This window comes from Macrotis lagotis, chromosome 2 (assembly GCF_037893015.1).
Source record: "Macrotis lagotis isolate mMagLag1 chromosome 2, bilby.v1.9.chrom.fasta, whole genome shotgun sequence".
NCBI lineage: Eukaryota > Metazoa > Chordata > Mammalia > Peramelemorphia > Peramelidae > Macrotis > Macrotis lagotis.
In genome coordinates this window covers 123,736,691-123,758,185 of record NC_133659.1, presented here as the reverse complement: position 1 = coordinate 123,758,185, position 21,495 = coordinate 123,736,691, and the positions used below count along the sequence as shown (strand labels likewise).

Here is a 21,495-nt window from a genome sequence, read left to right as displayed (position 1 = left end):
TTTCCCAGATGAGGAAACTGAGTCCCAAAGCAGTCTAGTGACTTCCCAAAGTTCCCACAGCTAGGTAAGTGATAGAGTTAGAACCCAATCTGATGCGATTTTCATAAGAGACTCTCTGTAGACTGCTCTACTTACTCTCCCCCCCCTCACCCTTTTCCTACACTGCACACTATTGCTTTGTTAAATTTTCATCATGTAAGCAGATGTTTTAAAAGACAACATTATGACACCAGAACTGGGGAAGTGTCTCACAGAGCATCCTGTTTATAAAAGCTGTTTCTTCTCCATTTTCACTCCTGTCTCCACAGTCCTAATTCTAATTGAAATCAAAGATTGTCTTGGAGTAAATCCCATTATCACTCAGACTCCATTTTCTTCTCTAACTTGAGTCTTTAGGGAAATTGAAACCCCAAGATTGTGTGACAGGGTTCTATCATGGGATCACAGTTTTAGAGCTGGAAGAGACCTTATACATCTACCTTCTTCAAACCTCTCAATTTACAGATGAGAAAACAGGGTCAGAATGTTAAAAAACTTAGTAAATCTCAGAAGTAGCAAGTAGCAGAGTTGAGATTTGAACCCAAGTCCTTAGACTCCAAATCCAGTACTTTTGAACTGTACTATTCGGTTACTTGACTTGTAGTGTTAGGAAGGCTGAGTATGAAAAAAGATGATCATGAATGCTTTATTCTGAGTTAAATATTTGCTTCTAGTCTATAACCAGATAGAACTTAAATATTTCTTTTGGAAAATTGCTCCCTCTTTATCTTTTTTTTTTTTTTTTTTTTTTTTTTGCAAGGCAATGGGGTTAAGTGGCTAGGTTAATTATTAAGTGTCTGAGGTCACATTTGAACTCAGGTCCTCCTGACTCAAGGGCCAGTACTCCCTCCTAACAACCACCTCCTGACTTTCTTGGTTTCAAGTTTCATCTCTAGTTTCATTACCTGCAGGAGCCTCTTCAAGCTCTTCTTACCTTTGAAATTACCTTTCATTTACCCTGTTCATATCATTTACATACTCATTAGAATGTGAGCTCCTAGAGGGAGCACCACCTAGTCGCCCAGCTCCCTCTTTATCTTAATGTGTCTCTTCCTCCTTATTTTATTCTAACTCCAAATTACTTTTTAACTCTCTAAAAATACACAAAGTGGTAGGTATGCCATGCTGACCTAAAGGATTCTTCTAGTTTATCAACAGAATACGTGACTTTCCAAGGACTAGATAAACTAATCAGAGGAGAAATGATGTCAAAGTCCAGGAGTGTTGATTCCACTCCATGATTCATAATTGTATGGTTTCCTTCTTTCCTTTTTTTCATTGCCAGCAATCAGAGTACTCCTTTGGGATACTTAGCAGCATTGTAACTAATAATGTGATTTAAGTCATCTTCCAGATGATGAACTTTTATTGGTTTCTACCAATCAGTCCTGTCCTATTCAACAGCTTGTCACTGAGTTTGTTACAATAGCCCATAATACCTCCCAACTATATGGGGGTCAAACAGTACAATATAGTAGTATTTCAGACATAGGAAGTGACTGGTAAGTTTAGTTTAAAAAATTAAATGATTGGGAGAAATAACAATGGTTGAAAGAAGTAGCAGAGAGTAAAATTTAGGTTTTATATCAATAATAGATAGATAATTGGGGCAGCTAGGTGGCTCAGTAGATAGACCACTAGCCCTGGAGTCAGGAGTACCTGAGTTCAAATCCAGACTCAGACACTAAATTACCTACCTTGGGCAAGTCACTTAACCCCATTGCCTTAAATAAAAAAATAAAAATATATATAAAAAAATAGATAGGTATCTATAAATGGAATCTGCTTTAAGAGATAGTAGATTCCCCCCTCCCCCCCCAGGCAATCTTAGAGAAGAAACTGGATAACCATTTTCTGGGATATCTTGTAGTGGTTTTTTTTTTTTGTCAGAGGTGGATTGGACTAGGGCCATGAAAGTCCCTTACAAGTCTAAAATTCTGTGATTCTTTGAAAATCACATTCTCTCTCTCTCTCTCCCTCTGTCTCAGTTTTCTTAATTGTAAAAATAAGGGTTTGGTATGGCTAATTTCCTAACAAGCATGTTGTGAGGGGGAACTCTTTATGGGGTATAGGTTGGACTTAATGGGCTCTGAGAGCCTTCCATCTTTGAAAATTCGAAGAGTCCCTGGAGCTCCAAGTCCCTATGTCCTGAATGATTTTTAGGGGAAATGGAGGGAAATCTCAGCAGTTTTACATAAAATTTGAATTATGAGACTTTTATAGATTGTAGAGATATAAAGAACTTTTAAGATCATAATATCCAACCTTCTCATTTTACTGATAAAGTAAATGAGACTCAGATTAAATGACTTACCAAAGGTCACACAGGTAGTAAGCATCAGAGCTAGGGTTTGAACTTGAATCTTTGGATTTCAAATCTGATCTCAATACTCATTATGCAGAGAAAAAGTCCACATCAGAGGGATTTTGATTCAAATCAAGCAAAAATATTTATTGATCATTTTCTACATGTTTAACACTGTGATGGGCACAATGATTAGAAAGATAAAATATTTATAAGATGGTATCCCTATTCTCAAGGAGATTGAAAGCTAATTGAAAGAATGCCAACACGGGAAAAAAATACAAAAAAAATGACTGAGGTAGCATGAAGGGTGTCAAATGAATGCAAGAAGATGGTGATCCTACACAAAGTGTTTTTTCTTTTTTAAAAAAAGTTTTATTGATGTTTTTGTGTTTACATTACATTTTTATGTTACAAACTTTTACAGATTACTCCCAGTTTGAGAAAATTCCCTTGTGGCGAAACATTACAGTGACTTAGTCTGTAAGAACAATCAACATTTTGCATATGTAGCCTTGCCTTCCACTTCCCATTCAGTTTTGAAAAACATTAACATTGATTTCCCCCCCCCTCCCTTTTCCTTGACTATGTATATTTATTACAGTTGGAATTTATGGAATTACTTTAGCCTGCCTTTTGAAGGGAACATCAAAAAGTAGGTCCTCAGATTTTTTGGATATTGTAAGATATTCTGGGTGATTCTTGAGTTGAGATGTCCTGGATGTTATCTTTTTGGACTTGAGATAGGGACCCTAAACTACAAAATTCTTTCAGAAGTAAAAAGGAGTAATAAAAATGTGAGATTTTGAATAAATTACTTCCTGATGCCTCTCAGTGCATTTAAGCCCTTGCCTTCACCCCCCCCAAGAAGAACTGGGATTACTTTCTTTCTTTCTTTCTTCCTTCCTTCCTTCCTTCCTTCCTTCCTTCTTTTTGCAAGAGAATGGGGTTAAGTGGCTTGCCCAAGGACACACACTAGATAAGTATCTGAGGCCAGATTTGAACTCAGGTACTCCTAACTCCAGGGTTGGTGCTCTATCCACTGCACCACCTAGCTGCTCCAGGATTGCTCTTAAAGTTGTAAGGAGAGATCAGCAATCATCTCCTTGTAGTACAATGGAAGGCTACTTTTTTGTGTTCATACAAATGTTGACAAGATTCTGGATCTGCTGCCCAGAGGAAATATTTTATTAATTGTATTGATAAAGCACCAGGAAAGTGTGCAAGTAAGACCAATTATGATTGGTTGGAATAATTTATTCCAAATTGTTGGGATGATTTATAATTCTATAATGTGAACTCTAGGAACCAAAGAAATATGGACCAAATTAAGAAATTTAGAACTGAAAGGGACCTCAGAGGTCAAGTCCAGACCCCTTACTTTACAAGTGAAGTAACTGAGGCTAATTAAGTGACTTTCTCAAGAATACAAAGCTAGTAAATAGCAGAATCAGAATTTGGACCAAAACGTTCTGATTCTAGATCTAGAGCTTTTTCTGCAATAATCAATAGCCTCTAATAGCAGAGATATTTAATTCATATTTGATTTTAGGTTTCTCACACAAAACACATAAACAGAATAACATTTTTGTCTCCATTGAACTGTGCCATTCTTTGTTTAAGGTTTTTGTTCTTTTTGTAGCATAATTTATACCTTTAGAAAATGTTGCTATAATTGCATAATCTGAAAATTAGATAGAATTTGAGAGGCCATCTAGAACAATCCTAATCTGAATAAGCATCCCATCTATGTCATACCTGTGAACTGGGTATCCTGCTTCTTTATTCAAAGACTTCCAAGAATACATTCTTTTCTCTAAAATGTCTCCAGGATCACTGACAATGCCCTGCAAAAGAGATAGGGAGAGAGAAAAGTAAGAGTGTGTGTGTGTGTGTGTGTGTGAGAGAGAGAGAGAGAGAGAGAGAGAGAGAGAGAGACAGACAGACAGACAGACAGAGACAGACAGAGACAGAGAGAGACAGTGAGAGAAATAGAGAGAGGGGGGAGAGAGAGACAGAGATAGAGTTGGGGAGAGAAGGGGAGGGAAAAAGACAGAAAGTATTTTTCTATAATATAAACATATTTCTTTATACTTTTTGAAGTCTATTTTCCTAAGGTCTAGGGTATATATCTGACTATGCCTAGCATTCACTTCCTTAAAGATCACTTAAATCTAGTACCTCTTCATTTATTTTTAATTTTGGGGGGATTTTTGCAAGGCTGTGGGGTTAAATGACTTGTCCAACGTCTCACAGCTAAACCAATATTAAGTGTCTGAGGCCACATTTGAACTCAGATTCTCCTGACTCCAGAACAGGTGCTCTATCCACTGCACAACCTAGCTGCCCCCTCTTCATTTATTGAACAAATAATTTGCAATTTTTAAATACAAAGCTATGGTGGAATCTTTATTTTTGAGTATGTTTTAAACTACATATTGCTTTATAAAATAATCATCTGGATAAGTTGTAGGTGAATGTAACTATGGAAGGAAAAAGTATGAAGTTTAGTTGAAGAGAAAGTGGATGAAAAGAACCTCTTCTTTTCTTGCATTACTTCTCTAGGTTGTTATTCAGTCATTTTTCATGTCCAACTCTTTGTGACCCCATTTGGGATTTTCTTGGCAAAGATACTGGAGTGGTTTGCCATTTCCTTCATCAATTCATTTTACATATGAGGAAACTGTGGCAAACAAGGTTAAGTGACTTGTCCAGTGTGACATAGCTAGTAAGTATGGCCTTATTATGCTTATTAAAAAGTTTAAGACCAATCTAAAATAGACATCTTCATGATAATAATCATAAAATTCCCATCTATAGATTTGCTTATCCATTTAGGCAACCGCTATGATGGATCCTAGACAAGTTGGTTTGAGAAGAAGGATGACTTGATGAAACTTCTGGAGTTCTGGGCTATTTGTTTGATTATTTCTTCTTTATTTCTTTACTTGCTGTTCTTTCCATATGGCACTCCATCATTTGACTTCAGCATTTTCACTAGTTGGCCCCCTGCATGGCTTTTTCTCCTTCATTTCGTCCTTCTGGCTTCTCTGACTTTCTTCATATCCCAACTAAATTCCCATAGGAAGCCTTTCCCAATTCCTCCCCCCCCCAAATTCTAGTGCCTTCCCCTCTATTATTTATTATTTTCAATTTATCCTGTGTTTAGCTTGTTTGAACATAGTTAGACTGTATGCTCTGTGGAGGCAAAAGTTATCTTTGCTTTTCTTTGTATGCCCAGATCTTTGAACGGTGAAGGGCATAACAAATGTTTGTTCACTTGACGACTCTCTGAAGAATAATGGCATTTTATTTGAAAGTCTTCCTGAGACATCCCACTTTTCTCACTAAGTAATGTGTACAGAAATCTTGATGGACTTATGTAGAATTCTTTTACATGCTTTTTTCCCCCTCCCAATAGGTGTACTTTTGCATGTAATGGGAGATGCACTGGGATCTGTAGTTGTGGTGATTGCTGCTATCATATTCTATGTACGTCCTCTGGAGGAAAATGCTAAATGTAACTGGCAGTGCTACATTGACCCAAGCCTCACTATTATAATGGTCATCATCATTTTGTCATCTGCCTTTCCACTCATCAAGGAAACAGCATCCATTTTACTACAAATGGTTCCCAAAGGCATCAATTTGGAAGAACTGGGTAAGTTGAGTTTACTTTTTAATCCATGGTGCCTTTATCAATTTAATTTTAAGGATAGAAATGGACATATGAATTAGATCTACAATTTTATCAAAATCTCAGGTGAGAAAATTTCCAATACAACACAGGTTGACATCTTTTCCTCTAATGTATATTCCTAGTTGCCTAGACCCTGTCAATGTTAAATTACTTGCCCGGAGGTCACATGACCAATGAGAGATGGGACATGAACCCAGGTCTTCCTGGCTTCAAGGCCAACTCTCTATCCATTATGATACTTTTTTCTCAATTTTAATATCATAAATTATAATATATGTATTATTTCTGGATAAATTTTTAAGTTCTAAATTCTTCAGTCTTCTAGGGTTGTAGGAACTCAGTGATGTGTTTGTATTCCTTTCTGTTCTTTATTTCTTTGAATTTTAAGAATGTGCAACTTTAAAAGTCAACACTTGGACTTTTCACCCTTTTGGAATAAACAAAATAATTTCTTTTAATTTGTCATGCCACATTTTTCAGGAATCTTTGCTCTCTTACTGCTTCTAGTATAAAAGCATTTATGCTCTAGCATGTTTGCTAACTGAATTTTTATGTATGGCATAGATAACCAGTCTATTGCAACATATAAAAATAGCTGGATTAAAATTCAGATCATGCCTGACCTATTTTTAAACTTATTTATATTTCTTTGCTTTAACATTAGGTTAAAAAATTAATCCATAGGTTTAAATTCTGATTTGGTTTAGAATGTGTACATCTGAGTAGAAGATATGAGTGTATATAATTTTTAATTATGCTGATAGGGGAAAGTAGTTATGATATTTTCAGACTGTAACTGCCATAAGATAGGAAAATGGAATATACTAGAGTATAAGTTTTTTAAGTAAATTTTTAAGTATTATCTTTTTTTGTATCACCAAAATTTTCCCCAGTATATTTCCCCTTTTTCCTCCCAGAGAGCTATCCCATATTTTAAAGAACAAAAAGAAAAGGAAAAAGTAAGCAAAAACCAATCAATACATTGAAAGAAATCTGAAAATCTCTGCAATGTTCTCCAATCATGGACCTTTCACTTCTGCAAGTGGGATGGGAATGTCTTCTTGTATTTTCTTTGGAACTAGACTTGTTTGTGATTTTTCAGCATTCACTATTGATTGTTTTGAGGTTCTTTCCCTTTAAATTGTTGTAGTCATAATTGTTCTCTTGGTTTGTATAGATTTATTACTGCTGTATTTACCAATATAGTTTCTAATGTTGAACTGATCAACTAACCAAAATTTATTAAGACCCAGGAGGCACAGTGGTTAAACTGTTAGATTGGAATCAGAAGGACCTGAGTCCAATTCTAGCCTCAGTGACTCTGGGCAAAGCACTTGACCTTTTTCTCAGTTTCCTTGCCTATCTGTAGGGTTGTTAATGAGATGTTTGTAAAAAGTGCTTAACCCAGTGTTTGACTTTTAGTAGGCATTATATAAAGGCTTATTCACATTCCTTCCCCATTCCCTTACTATACTAGGCAATAGGGATATAAAAATACAAATTAAACAGTTTCTGCCCTCAAAGAACTTTTATTCTTTTGGGAGACAACATGTGCATATATGTGCATTCAAAATGTATTTAAGAAATATGACTCAGGGGCAACTAGGTGGCACAGTGGATAGAGCACTGGCCCTGGAGTCAGGAGTACCTGAGTTTAAATCTGGCCTCAGAAACTTAATAATTATCTAGCTGTGTGGCCTTGGGCAAGTCATTTAACCCCACTGCCTTGCAAAAACTTTAAAAAAAAAGGGAAAAAAAAAGAAATATGACTTAGAAAGGATGGAGATGGTGCTTTTCTTTCTTCTCTCCTAATCCCATTTTCTCATATACAAAATGACTAATATGTAAACATGTTAATCACAAATGTACATTTACAACATTCACCAGATTGTTTGCCTCAGGAAGGGGGGAGGGAGGGTGAAAGAAAATTGTATAACTTATAAATATGCAAGTGGATGAATGTTGAAAAACTTTTATAACAGGTAATTGGAAAAATAAAAAAAAAAGAGAAAAGATGGAGATAGTATTGATAACTATTTGACTAGTTGCCTGCCAAATGGAACTCTGAGCTTATTATTAAAGGCTTGTCTGCTTTCTTGATTGACTCATATGCAAAGAGAGAGATTAGGATCTTTCATCTCCATACTCTGGGCATTTTCACTGGCTCTCCCCATGCCTCAAATGCTCTTTTCCTCTTATCTCCACCTCCTGGCTTCTTTCAAGTCCCAACTAAAAATCTACCTTCTATCAGAAGCCTTTCTCAATATCTGTTAATTCTAGTACTTGGTCACAGTTGATTATTTAGAATTTTCCCTGCACATAGCTTGCTTTTATGTTGATGATTGCATGTTGTTTCCCCTACTGTTCTACGAAGTCCCCTAGATCATAGTAAACACAATGTATTTTTACTGATTTATTAACATTCCTTGAAAGACATTTGCCCTGTATGTGGGTACTGCCATTGTAATTCATATAGCACTTTGCTAAAATATATGACATCCCAAGAATTTAACTTACACTTTTTAGTGCCATCCTTTCAGAAAGGTTAATGACAGCTTATATTTACATTTTTCAAAATTCTTGCCAGTTTAATTTCATCCTAATAACTAGAGTAGGCAGAGTAGGGATTAGAAAATTGAGGCTTAAAATTGTGTCTAATGACAAAGCTAGATCAAACATCTATGTCTTTTGAACCTGTCCAATACTTTTATCCCCCTTGGTAGATGCTTTCAGAATCATAGGTACCTCCCATTCTGGTGGTACTGCTTAGTTTTCTACCTTACTCCTTATTATGATACTCCTTAGGAAAGGAATTTTATTGTGAGTTATAGCTGTAAGGGTCTAAAAGCTCTGTGGTTATTTTATTTGTGAACTAGCAGTCAATCAGATATAACTTATTGAATACTACACATGGGGAAAACCATGCCCTTGTGGGAGTGAACTATAATACCTTGACACAGAGAGAGCCCCTCCCTACCTGAAATGTGCTCCCACCCCACCTCCACCATACTGAATCTGTTTTCTGTTAAGGCTTAGTTTAAGTTCTACTCTCCACAGGAAATCCTGAGCTCTCCAGTTGCTGATACCCTCCTAGAAATTACTTTGTATCTAAACTACATATATTTTGCATTGAATTTTTCTGCATACTTGCTTTCTCCTCCCCTCCACTCTCCCAATAGACTGCAACTCCCTTGCAGGCAAGGATTTTATTTTTTCTTATTTTTGCAGTTGTATTTCTAATATCTAGTAGAGGCGCACAGATCAAGCATTTAATAAATGCTTTTTGAGTGAATGAATGAATAGGCCCATCCTTCAGGAGCTTACAATCTAGTTAGGCAAAAGAAGGTATATAAGAAACAGCATAAGGCAAGATATGACAAGTAATAAATTGCAGTTAGTTTCATTATATGTGGTGGGAGTTAAGAGCAAAAAAGAACTCACCTTGAATATAACCCAAGCATTGTCTCTAATTGTGACTCCTTCCATCTTATATTTAAATGCTTTGTATTTATTTACCGTATTCTATTTAAGTTTATTCTATATATACTTAAATATGTACTTGTCTCCTCATTGGAATGTAAACTTCTTGTGAGAAGGAATCATTTTATTAATCGTATCTGTATCCTTAACACCCAACACAAATGGCTGGAATGTAGTAGGCATTAATACTTGATTTTTTGAAGCAGTGTGCTATAGTGGAAGGAACACTAAACTTAGAGGCAGACTTTGGATTTAGATTCCAGCTGTGATGTCTAATTGATCCAGAGCAAAGTACTTAATCCTCTGAACATCAGTGTCCTCATCTATAAAATGAGAACAATGAAACCTACATAATGCACTTCTTGGAATTATTATGAACAAAGTGCTTTGTCAACCTTAAAATATTATTGAAATAAGAGGGAGAGATACTTGGAGTACATAATTTTCTTACTTGTAGGAAAAGTTTTCTTCCCTGGTAAGGGCTGATTTAAACCAAGACAAGTTGAATAAGGTAGGAATATTTAAATGATTTCATGTGTATATTAGTTTGGATGATTAGAACTCCTGGTTCTTTGCTATCTTTATAAAAACTCTCAGATTCTTAATTTTTAATTCTTCTATAAACCACCTACTCTTCTTTCTTCTAGTGGGCAAGCTATCCAATGTACCTGGAGTTAGCAGCATACATGAAGTACACATCTGGGAACTTGTAAGTGGGAAGAACATTGCCACTCTCCATATCAAGTGTCAAAAGAGCAAAGATTACCAAGATGCCAACTTCAAAATGCGGGAAATTTTCCACAGTGTAGGGATCCACAATGTAACCATCCAACCAGAATATGTGGACCAGAAGGAATCCTTGGAGCAGGACTGGATGCTTGTCTGTAACTCACCCTGCATCTCCAAAACCTGTGTGAATCATCTCTGCTGCCCTCCAGAGACACAGTCACTTACCCACATCAATGGCTATACAGAGCCCAATGGTTGCCCCACAACTGCAACATATAGAAGCGATGGTTTAAGTCGAAATGACACAGCTGCCATTGTCATTGAAACAGATTGTGTGAGTGACAGTGAGCCAGCTGCTAAAGAGATGCAAGGAGATCTCATCTTTGTCAACAACACCTATTTTTGATTTGGTCTCATCGAAAACCAACTGATTAAGAGAAGCAGCTTAGCCCCCCATCAGCTCCAAATGATCCTTCTGGGAAGGGTTCCCTGAGCTGTGACCACTGACCAAAATTAGTAACATAATTCTGTGTTAAAATAAGGGTCTAAATCCTTTTAAATATTTGTCAATTTGAAGATTCACAAACCCTTCCAAACCCCATTCCCCCCATCTCTTGCAGGTAAATATTATTTACCTGAGTGTTAGCTCTTTAATCATTTTAGTTTGAGCATTTATTTCCTGAGGTGAAATTGAAAAAGTGAAGAGACAATGTGAACTGAAGACTGGAATCCAATGCTTTTGGAGGACTGGGTTTTGAACTATATCCCCCTACCCTCAATCCCCTTTTGTTTTGATTGAGTTCTATTTCTAGCCTACTCTGAGGTGAGCTGTAGGATAATGCCTATATGTTTTTTATATGTATGTATGTATGTATATATATGCTTATAATAGTTGTGTTTTTCTAAATCCTTAATGAATTTCACAATGGGGTTCTACCCTGTCCCTCTATCTTTCCAACATTTTGGTTCCTTTTTTGAAAGAGAATAAAATAGGGACTCAAATAAGCTGGACAAGACTCTTAGGAATTTCAGAAGAGATCAATGAATTCAGTAGAAAAAAATAACATGTCTGCTTTCAGAGAAGGAGAAAAAAAGTGATTCTTGTTTATGTATTTGCTTTTTTTAAATGAAGACAACCTTAGCTGTAGGGTCAAGAAGTATTGAGTAAAGTTTTTTCTCTTAATATTGCAGGAAAATAAACCCATATTTATGGTAGCATACATATTTTGTTTTCAGCAGTCAATCCATTTGGCTTGCTCCCATTTATTGCTTTGGCTAAGACTTCATTGTTCATCTGAATTTTCCTTTATTCTTCTCTTAGATAATCATATACTTGTCATTGACCAAGAGAAAATGAATATTATCCATATTTTAAAATATAGAACATTTTAAATTTCATTTCTACCAAATAAATAAGCTAGTTTGCAGTTTCATGTCCGGTTCAGGTGATTATTTTTCCTTTAATTACATAGATTTCACATATTTATTTAACTTTATTTTTTAGCAATTTATAGTCAAATATTATATTAGAAGAGAGAAATGAAGATTTATTTAATTATAACTGAATATATTCTGAGGGGTTTGAAACTTTCTTTTGTTTCTGAACCTCCCATCCAATTGAAACAGTCACACAATTAAAATGTTTCTAACTTTTTTATTGTTGAAGGCCACATCATCCTTTTAAATATTATTCAAATATCAGTATTTTAATAGGGTACAAAGATAGGCACAGAGTCTCAATGGAGTTTTAAGAATTGGATAAGCTTGAAGCTTCCCAGGATACATGCCAGGTTAGGTGAAGGTGAATCTTCTTATGGCAATTTAGATTTGGGTTCTCTTAATATACACAAGAAATTTTCTGTAATCCAAAGCTGGTAAAAGTAATAATTTTACCAATCTAATATATACTATTTCTCTTAGTGAGTTTTAGAGGCAGGAACAATTACAGTAGTGCAGATGAAAGATGGCATTGCCTACTTGTTACTTCTTGAAAATGTTTCTAATGTTTCTTATCCAAGATTTTTGTCAAGAGAGGTATATTGGAAACTATCTACATGGATTTTTAATCCCCCAAAAGAGAATTTCTATCCTTGGTAGATGTGGCAATATGCACTTTATAACTTTTCAGAAAGTTTCTGTAGCTAAATTAAACTAACTTTTCTTTAAAATAAGGGTGTGACACAAATGACCACAAATTAGGGAAACCATGTGAAATTTAGTGTAGTGTGAATATTTTGGACACATTCTACTATTTTACATATTAATGAAAATGGAAAGCCTACAACCAAAGGAACAATTGGGCTTTTCTTGTCATTTTCAATGAGAACTTAACTTTTCTAATATTCAGTCAGCACTGCAGTGGTATAGTATTATGTGAAAACTGTATTAACAGATTATATATTGGCTTGTACCCAAATAGTTTTTAAAAAGACATGTGAGTATATACAAACACATACACACACACACACACACACACACACACACATATATGTAAAGTTCTGTGAGGTGTCCATTTTGAAAGGTTGGGAAAAACTCTATCTCACATAATTGAGTAGAACTTAAGAAATTATCTGCCATTTCTACTATAAAAGTACTCAAACAAGTTATTAATCAAATATTAATGCACTGCTTCAATTCAATTTGACACATTTCCTTAGTATTTGTCCTATATAGGATACTGTACTAGTTGATACCATCAAGACTGTCAAATAGTTGCACAGCTATGAAATACATTCTTTTTAATTTCTGATTACATAGATTTTTTTCTGATGTAGAAAAACATTGCACTTGTCACTTCTCCATTTGGTTGACTTTTGCCTTCTCCATTTTGTTATCCTTGCCTCAATATATATAGGAATATTCCCTCCCCACCAAAAAATCCCTAAACCTCCCCACCCCACTCCCATCTATTAAACTATCATTGGCAGCAGCAACAAAACATTTCCCTGAAACCAGGCAAATATCTCTCAGTTTGATATAACTGAAAATGATTTTATTTTTCAAAGGAAAATAATTTCCTAAAATTCTCCAACAGTCTTTGATGTGAGTTAATTTGATGGAAGCTACGCTTATCACACTGTTATGCATTAGGAGAGTGTAGCATTATCCCATACCTACAGCTATCTGGTGGGTTACATTCAGATCTTATAGCACATTATTAAATGCTTGTTGGCTTGACTTGACTTATTCAAGTATAGTCAATATTATAAATCAGGAAGTACAAAAATTAGGAGAAACTGCAATAATGGGGGACAATATGAGGCAGATTTTGGTTTAAACTACAACCATTTTTTTGACAAATAGAGATAAATGGAATGGACTGCTTATGAGCTCTGTACCACAGAATGTTCATATAGAAACTTTATCATTCATCACACTTAAACACCTAGAAAATATCTTTGCTTTATATTGACACCATTCAAGGAAATATTAGGTCTGCTTTTATTTTCAAACTTTTTTTTAGAATAAAGGAGTAGAGATTTACCATCTAGTACAACCTCATCATTTTATATTTGAGGAAATTCTATGACTTTCCTTTCTGTGCTTAAGGTCATACAAGTAGCAGTCATTAGAGGCAGAATTTAAATGTAAATTTGATTACAGAGACTTGGGGGTATTCCTTTGCCCTGTGCTGCCTGTGGACAAGAGACAAGATCTCTAATGACAGGTGTTTTTTTTTTTAATCAATTCCCTATTAAATAAATATTGGATATAGAGTTAGGACCACCAAGCTTCACTTCTTTCAGAGCAATTTTATTACATCATCCTTTCTTCCACATTATCAAAAAAGTGTCCAAAAAGGAGAGAAATTATTTAAGTAAATATGTTAAGAGAGACTTGCATTGCATCCAGTTCTAGAAAATGATTAATTCAAACAAGCAACTGTGTAAAAACAGTATGATGTAGTGGAAAGAGAGCTAGGTTTGGAATTAGAGACTTGGGATTGACCTTGGACAAACTGTTTAATCTCTAGGTCCTATTTTTCTTATTTGTAAGATGGGGGAAGGAGGATGGAAAGTGTTTAAAACTGAATGGTCCCAAAGGTTTCTTCTGATTCAAATTCTATAATATCTATCTATATTTACTATCATATTTTCTTCACTGGCTGGAAAAACTATATTTCTGAATAAGCTAGGTATAGGAGGAGATGTAGGAGGATTTGTGCTCTTAGGTTCAGTAATGAAGGAAAGCATGAGGTAGATTTTGGGTTAATATAACCAAAAAAATCTATGGTAAAAGCTGTTCACAAATGGAATGGGTCTCCTTATAGTGGTGCCTCTGTCTCTAAGAGTTGTTCCAGCAGCTATTTGATAAGGTATCAGAAATATCTGCATTAAATCATTTTGGTTAAATGACATGTAAATCCTTTCAATTCTCAGAATCTGTGATTCCATGAAATAAACATTCTTTTTTTAAAATCACTTTTTCTGAAGAATTGTATTTTCAAAAATTGTTTTTATTGTGAAATAGGCTTTTGATTTTGATCATGATCTTATTTATTATTTATTTATTTGCTTTAAAGCACTGGAACTTAAATAAAAATCTACAACTTGATAAAACAGATAAAGAGATAGGCAATAAGTATAATAGAGGTTTAAGAAGTCAGTTAATTATCTCAGTGCTTCATGATTATTATCTTACATTCAATGATTTCAGTCTGGTCATTTCAAACCAACATCTAGTAAAGACAGTGAAAAAAATGAAGTCTATTTTTAGTAAGGTATTGAAGAAACATTCAATTTTTATATCTTATAAAAACCAAACCAAACCAAACCAAACCCAAATCCTCTTATGTTGGGTAGCTAGCCTCAAATCTTTCTTGTACATAGCTCCCAATAAGCAGTTCATTCTATTGTAACTACTGCTAGTTAAGAAGTTAACTCTAAAAACTTTCTGATCATTTATGCTTAATCTTATCCTTTCCCTATTCCCCTTTTATTTATTTTTAGATGTTAAGTATCTGTAGCCTGCCTTAACTTCTTTAGAATCAAAATTTCAAGATTAAAGTCTCACTTTTACCATCTTTATAATAGGAAAGATTTTTTTTTTAGAGTGGGAATTTCATTTTTAGAATTTAGAATTTCATTTTTCCACAGCCATGTGATTAATTGATCACTACATACCTTGTTTTATGCCTTCATGGTACCTCTGTGCCTTCTGTTTGAGTTGCTCAGTTTATTTGGAGGTTTCATTTGGGATAGGATGCTGACAAACAAAATCATCACCAGACTATAAGCATCCCAATGACATTTAAATTATTTGACCACGCTAAAGTCTTAGTGATGTGGTACATAACATGTGCTTTGTGCTCTGACAGTTCAGGTATTTTATATCTGGGCCAGCTTGTTTAAATGAGAGTTTATCAAGTGTTCTTTGGGAGAGGAATTAGAAATCTTCCTTTTCCAGTTCCCAGAAATTGTTTCAGGGCTATGACTAAGAGTGGTAGCCTATCTGAATAGGACAATACTTTTCCAGGGGTGGGTGGGGGGAAGCCTTCCTGGAATTGTGAGCTTTTGTTACAGTATTGTGGAGTTTTGTTGCCTAAAATCTTTTCTTGGTCCTCATGGACAGTTTTTTTTTTTTTTTTTTTGCCAAAATTTAATTGTGACATTAGGGAGAAATCCTCCATAGATCTCTCCCAGGTTAAAGTTTAAGAATGTCATTAACTTGCATGTAAAATTCCCCAATAATTTATGTTCATTAATGTGTATTTTTTTAAAGTGGAGGAAGTTCAATGGTGCTATAAATAAAAATGTATTTTTTAAATAAAAATAGAACTAAGATGTCTTTGTGAATGTAAGCTTTTTGAGATGGCTGAGCTGGTGCTATCCACTGTAGTTACCATAGTAATCTAATTGCTCAACTCCTCCTCAGGATTATGGTTATTTCAGGGTGGTTTTATCCTTTTTTCTTTCAAGCACAGTTCGTATATGTCCACACAAACTCATTTGCACGTATAGTACATGAGCACATATACATACACTATAGGGTACCCAGGACTAGGCAAAGACAGAATTTTAAAAACTCTTTAAAATTATTTTGCATTGCTAATCATTGTTGTCACCCATCCTTCATGTTTTATTATGATTCATAGCAATCTCTTTTTTAAAAAAAATTATTTATTTATTTGAGGCAATTGGGAGTTAAGAGAAATGAACCTAGAAAGGTTAAAGTCAAAAGCAGAAAGTAAAGTAGGAAGTAAAAGAGATCCTTTGAGCTCTACCCCTCATCTACAAATCCCTCATTACCTCATCTCTATTCTCTGAGATACTGGCTTCCCATTTATGTATCCCTAATTACCTCATTTTCCTACCCCTTTAAAAACCCACTCTTTTCTCAGTTGAGTACTTCATCTCCCCTTTGGGAGATCAGTCCACTCTTGGGAGCATGATCTCCCAAATAAACTCTCCTCCCCTATGTCCTTCTTTATTGCTTATCCCCCTGATGATGGTTTCTGCTACTGCTGCTGTTCCCTTAGTGGATAAATTGCATACAAATGCCCCAACTTCCTATAATTTCTCTCTCTCTCTCTCTCTCTCTCTCTCTCTCTCTCTCTCTCTCTCAGCTTCTCCTAACCACAGTAATAATTAAACCATTTTTTCCATGAAAAAAAGAAAAATAGAAGGGTTAGAATTAAAATTGAGGTTCAGCAGTATTATTTCCATTAAATATCTGGACCAAACCAAAGCAAAACAAGACAAAAAGCAAAGCTAAATTAGTAAATCATGGGAGTGCTGGATTGTAAGGACTCTCATATTGTTCTTATGAACAAGATAGAGAGAGTTCAGTTAGTTAAAAGAAGTGTGGACAGTAAGGAGTCACTTATTCTCTGGGTGCTAGTTCTGATCCTTTTCCTCTGAGCCTCAGTAAACTCCATCTGCAGACAATGGGAATCTGAATCTGAATTTTTGGCATTCCCTTCCATTTCTTTTTAACCATGTAAAGAGGGATTAACTCAAAATTTGTATCTCTATTAATCAATCAATTGAGTCCTTTTCCCTTTGGGTAAGGACTAAACTTGGAAAACTGGTCTACTCCAGTAGCCAGCAATGGAACTGCCATTTTCCATCCTAATTTTTTTTTCTCCTTCATTCCCTGTTCTTTTTTTTTAGGTTTTTGTAAGGCAAATGGGGTTAAGTGGCTTGCCCAAGACCACACAGCTAGGTAATTATTAAGTGTTTGAGACCAGATTTGAACCCAGGTACTCCTGACTCCAAGGCCAGTGCTTTATCCACAATGCCACCTAGCCGCCCCCCCGCCCCGTTCTTTCAATGTTATAATTTTATCTATCCTCTTTTCTTTTGGAGGTTTGGGACTTATGTGACTTGAGCAGAGTCACACAGATAGAAAGTGTTTAAGATCAAATTTGAACTCAGTCCTCCAGACTCCAGAACCAGTGGTCTATCCACTGGACCACATAAGCTTCCCCTTTCTCCTTCCCCCTTTTTTCAACAAGTCAATATGATGGTGACTAAATTCTAGTCTGATGTAATTAATGCTTGCAAGGATGAAGATCTTCATAAAAGGGTCAAAATATTGACTTTATTTGAAAAACTCAAATACAGTGGAGGTTCATTGAAATCACTCCTAAACAAGTGTAAATTTCAACAAACAGAAGAGCCTATAGCAGAGAGAGAGAGAAAGAGAGAGAGAGAGAGAGAGAGAGAGAGAGAGAGAGAGAGAGAGAGTGTAATAATCCATCTGTCTATGATTTTACCTTTTTTTCTCTGTCTTTGTCTCTCTGTTGTCTGACTTTTATTTCTGTCACGGTCTCTGTCTCTTTCTACTCTATTTCTGACTCTCTCTGTCCTTCCCACTCCCATCTCTCTGCCCTTACACCTGGTATAGATAAATCTTTAAGGAAAAAGTGAAATAGGTCAAGCAAAAGGGCTTCTGTGCCTACAAACTAAAATTCCTGCTGCAAGGCAATTATTCTTAGAATATTTGCCTTGCACATGATGGGTACCTACAGAGGTTCCAGACATCTGGAATCCAACACTGCTTTTACCTGACACCATCTTTTTCCAAGTTACTTGTAGCTCATCCTTTAGAGTTTAAAGGCTTCCCTCCCCCCCCAATACCATAAAGGTGAGACCAACTACTCTGATTCATTCCCATCAATTCAGCTGTTCATTTTTCCCCCTCCCACAGGAAATATTATAATACCATTACTGCTATTGCAAGTAAATTATTATCTTCAAATAAGAAGTAATAGATCTTATATAATAGGTCAATTCAGTGGCTTACAACTTGAATACATTGTCATCTCAGCCAAATATTCAATTATATTCCATATTCATGTTCCACAATGTAGGGAAAATAGCATTAGACTATGAGTCAGGAGGTCTGAGGTCTTGGTTTTTTTGATTAATTAGATTTGTGACCTCAAATAAGACTTCTTTTCTCTGAAAGAGTTTATGCATCTGAAAAATGAAAGTGTTGAAGTAGATAATTGCTAATCTTTTTTTATTAAAGATTTTATTTGAGTTTTACAATTTTTCCCCAATCTTACTTCCCTCCCCCCACCCCCCACAGAAAGCAGTCTTTTCCATGTTCTACATTGATCCAAATTGAATGTGATGAGAGAGAAATCATATCCTTAAGGAAGAAACAAAAAGTATAAAAGATAACAAGATCAGAAAATAAGATATCTGTTTTTTTTTTTCTAAAGGGCTAAGCTTACTTCTAACCTTCACATTCTATGACTTTATTTATGGGATCTAATTCTCCCCATAATACTAAAATATATAAAAACAAACATTATACATACTCCTGTTGACACCAGCATCATATTGGAACTGCAGTCAATTTGTTACAGGGATCTGGCTCACCATATTATTGAGAAGAAAGTTTTGAGAGTTCTATTTCTGATTCCTAAACTGTTAAACTGCCATCTGGAGGTATGAATTTCCTATCTCTGCTCTCCAGTTGCAGTGGGCTTGGCTCATCTTATCCAAATCTATTCCATATTTTCAAGCTTCAAATTGATTCTTGTACCACCCTGTTAACTTGATAAGCCGTTATCTTTTGTGCTGCTTTAGCTCCCTCTGACTTTTCCACCCCAGTCTTTCTTTTATGTAGCACACAGGCTCCAATCTAAAAACGGCAGACATTAGCACCAAAGCTAACTGAGCATATCTTTGTGAGACTGTTAGTTTGCCAACTCTGGCTAGTGTTTACAGGGATTTAAAATTAGTGGGGAAAATGCTATTAACTCTTAACAAGAATCTTTTTTTTCCTGACTACTTGTGGATAAACTTAGTTCTGTCCCGCACAAACTAAAATGATTTTGTGTATTCTCCACCTATTTTGTATATTTATAAAAGGTCCTAATGACTCCAAGACATATGAAGAATAGCTTTATTTGGGAACTCTCAAGATAAAGAAAAACATCCTGAATGTGGTCAAAGTCATCTTTTCTCTTCATCTAAATTATAAGTTCTTCAAAGACCGGGATCACATTTTACACACCCACATATGTGTGTATATGGTACACAAACATATATCACATTTAACAAAGTGATAGGTACACCAGTGAATGTTTAGTAAATATTCGTTACCTTCAATATGGATAAAAGTGTACTCTTCCCACAAAAATATAACAATAATGTTATATCCTAGCTTTAGCTTTCCAAAGGCCATGGTCAGGTATTAAGATAACTAACTGATCATGACACAAATTATTTTTTCCCCCTTCCTTCCTTCCTTCCTTCCTTCCTTCCTTCCTTCCTTCCTTCCTTCCTTCCTTCCTTCCTTCCTTCCTTCCTTCCTTCCTTCCTTCCTTCCTTCCTTCTTTCCCTTCTTTCTTCCTTCCTTTTTATAAAAAAATTACCAGCAATTGGAATAACATTTATTACATTAAAAATAAACATAAGAAAATAGAAGGAAAGTCAAAATGCCATACAGCAAGCAGACCAGCTTTGAACATTGCATGTTGAATTCATTTTATATATATATATATATGTATATATATATATATATGAAAGGAAAAAGCAAACAATATGTAATAGGGATTTGCAATTTCATACAAAATTCTTTTTTGTGCTTCCTTGAATATAGAAATGAATATTTTATTTAGTGTTTGTTATTCAGAATAAAAAAAATCAAATTAAAAAGTTAATAAATACTTTTTCATACATCATTGCATACATACACTGGGCAGACAGTAGATCTAGAACAGAGATACCAGATTTGACCAACAATAATCTTGAATGAGGTCAAATCAGACTAAAATGTAATTGGGAAACATTTAACAAAATAAATAAAAATCTAATAGAGCATAGATATAATAATAATAATAATAATAATAATAATAATAATAATAATAATAAGTGGTTTTCCAAATCAATGTGTGGCCCTTAGGGATCCTTGGTTTAATGACCTCCATTTCTAGCTGAGTTTAATATGACTGGCCCAGATGACCTTTGAGGTCCCTTCCAACTCTACATTGAAAGATCATAGGGGAATGACTCTGAAGTTATGGCAGTTGCTCTCTGGTAGCACGGTTCGTGTCAGACACTGAAAAATATGAGGGTTATTAATTGCTTTGTTTATCTTTTTATTTCAAGTTCTAGAAAATCAATAATTGGAATTCCTAATAGCCCTGTTATAAATGATAGATTATATTGTGAATGCCAAAGAAGCAAAAGTTCATGGATGTAACCTTGGTACTGATTGAATTGTCTTCCTTTTTAGAACAATAAATTCTTTGGTGGTGCTGTAGATTAGGAGTAAGATCTGGAGTCTGGAAGACCACAGTTCAAATTCAACCTCATACACGTAATAGTTTTGTAGATCTAGGAAAATTTCATAACCTCTGTCTACCTCACTCAATTTCCTTAAGTATAAAATAGGAAGAATAATAGTAGTACAGATCTCCTGGGTTGTGGTAGATAAAATGAGATAATATTTGAAAAATACAAACTTTAAACAGTACATCCTGGCTAACAGCATTTTAAGGTCTATTATTATTTAAAAGTCATGGAAGTACTAATTGATGGGGTTGGAGTCCCTTCAGTGTGCAAATCTATGACTCAGAACAATTTGATTATTAAGACTATGTCACAACACTACTTAAAAAAAGCCTTTAATGATTTCCTATTGACTATAGAGAGAGGGCAGCTAGGTGGATAGTTAGTAATTCAAATCTGATCTCAGAGACTTACTATATGACCTTGAGAAAGTCATTTGACCCTGTTTGCTTCATTTTCTTCATCTGTAAAATGAACTGGAGAAAGAAATG

The 21,495-nt window shown here is 35.0% G+C and overlaps 1 protein-coding gene and 1 long non-coding RNA gene across 4 annotated transcripts in view; one reads left to right on the top strand and one right to left on the bottom strand.

Annotated features, from left to right (window-relative positions):
• Positions 1–15,988, top strand: part of SLC30A10 (solute carrier family 30 member 10) — a 52,810-nt gene extending 36,822 nt beyond the window's left edge. For both annotated transcript variants that reach the window (XM_074222698.1, XM_074222697.1), the window contains exons 3-4: positions 5,766–6,005; positions 10,172–15,988. In XM_074222698.1, the coding sequence (XP_074078799.1) occupies positions 5,766–6,005; positions 10,172–10,659 (728 nt within the window). In that variant the 3' untranslated portion in view covers positions 10,660–15,988. The remainder of the gene's footprint in view (positions 1–5,765; positions 6,006–10,171) is intronic.
• The window catches only part of LOC141513156 (uncharacterized), a 67,070-nt gene extending 47,881 nt beyond the window's left edge, over positions 1–19,189 (bottom strand). For both annotated transcript variants that reach the window (XR_012475727.1, XR_012475728.1), the window contains exons 1-2: positions 19,024–19,189; positions 4,103–4,191 (exon numbers count right to left, since the gene is read on the bottom strand). This is a non-coding gene — a long non-coding RNA (uncharacterized LOC141513156). The remainder of the gene's footprint in view (positions 1–4,102; positions 4,192–19,023) is intronic.
• Between the last annotated feature and the right edge of the window lie 2,306 nt (positions 19,190–21,495).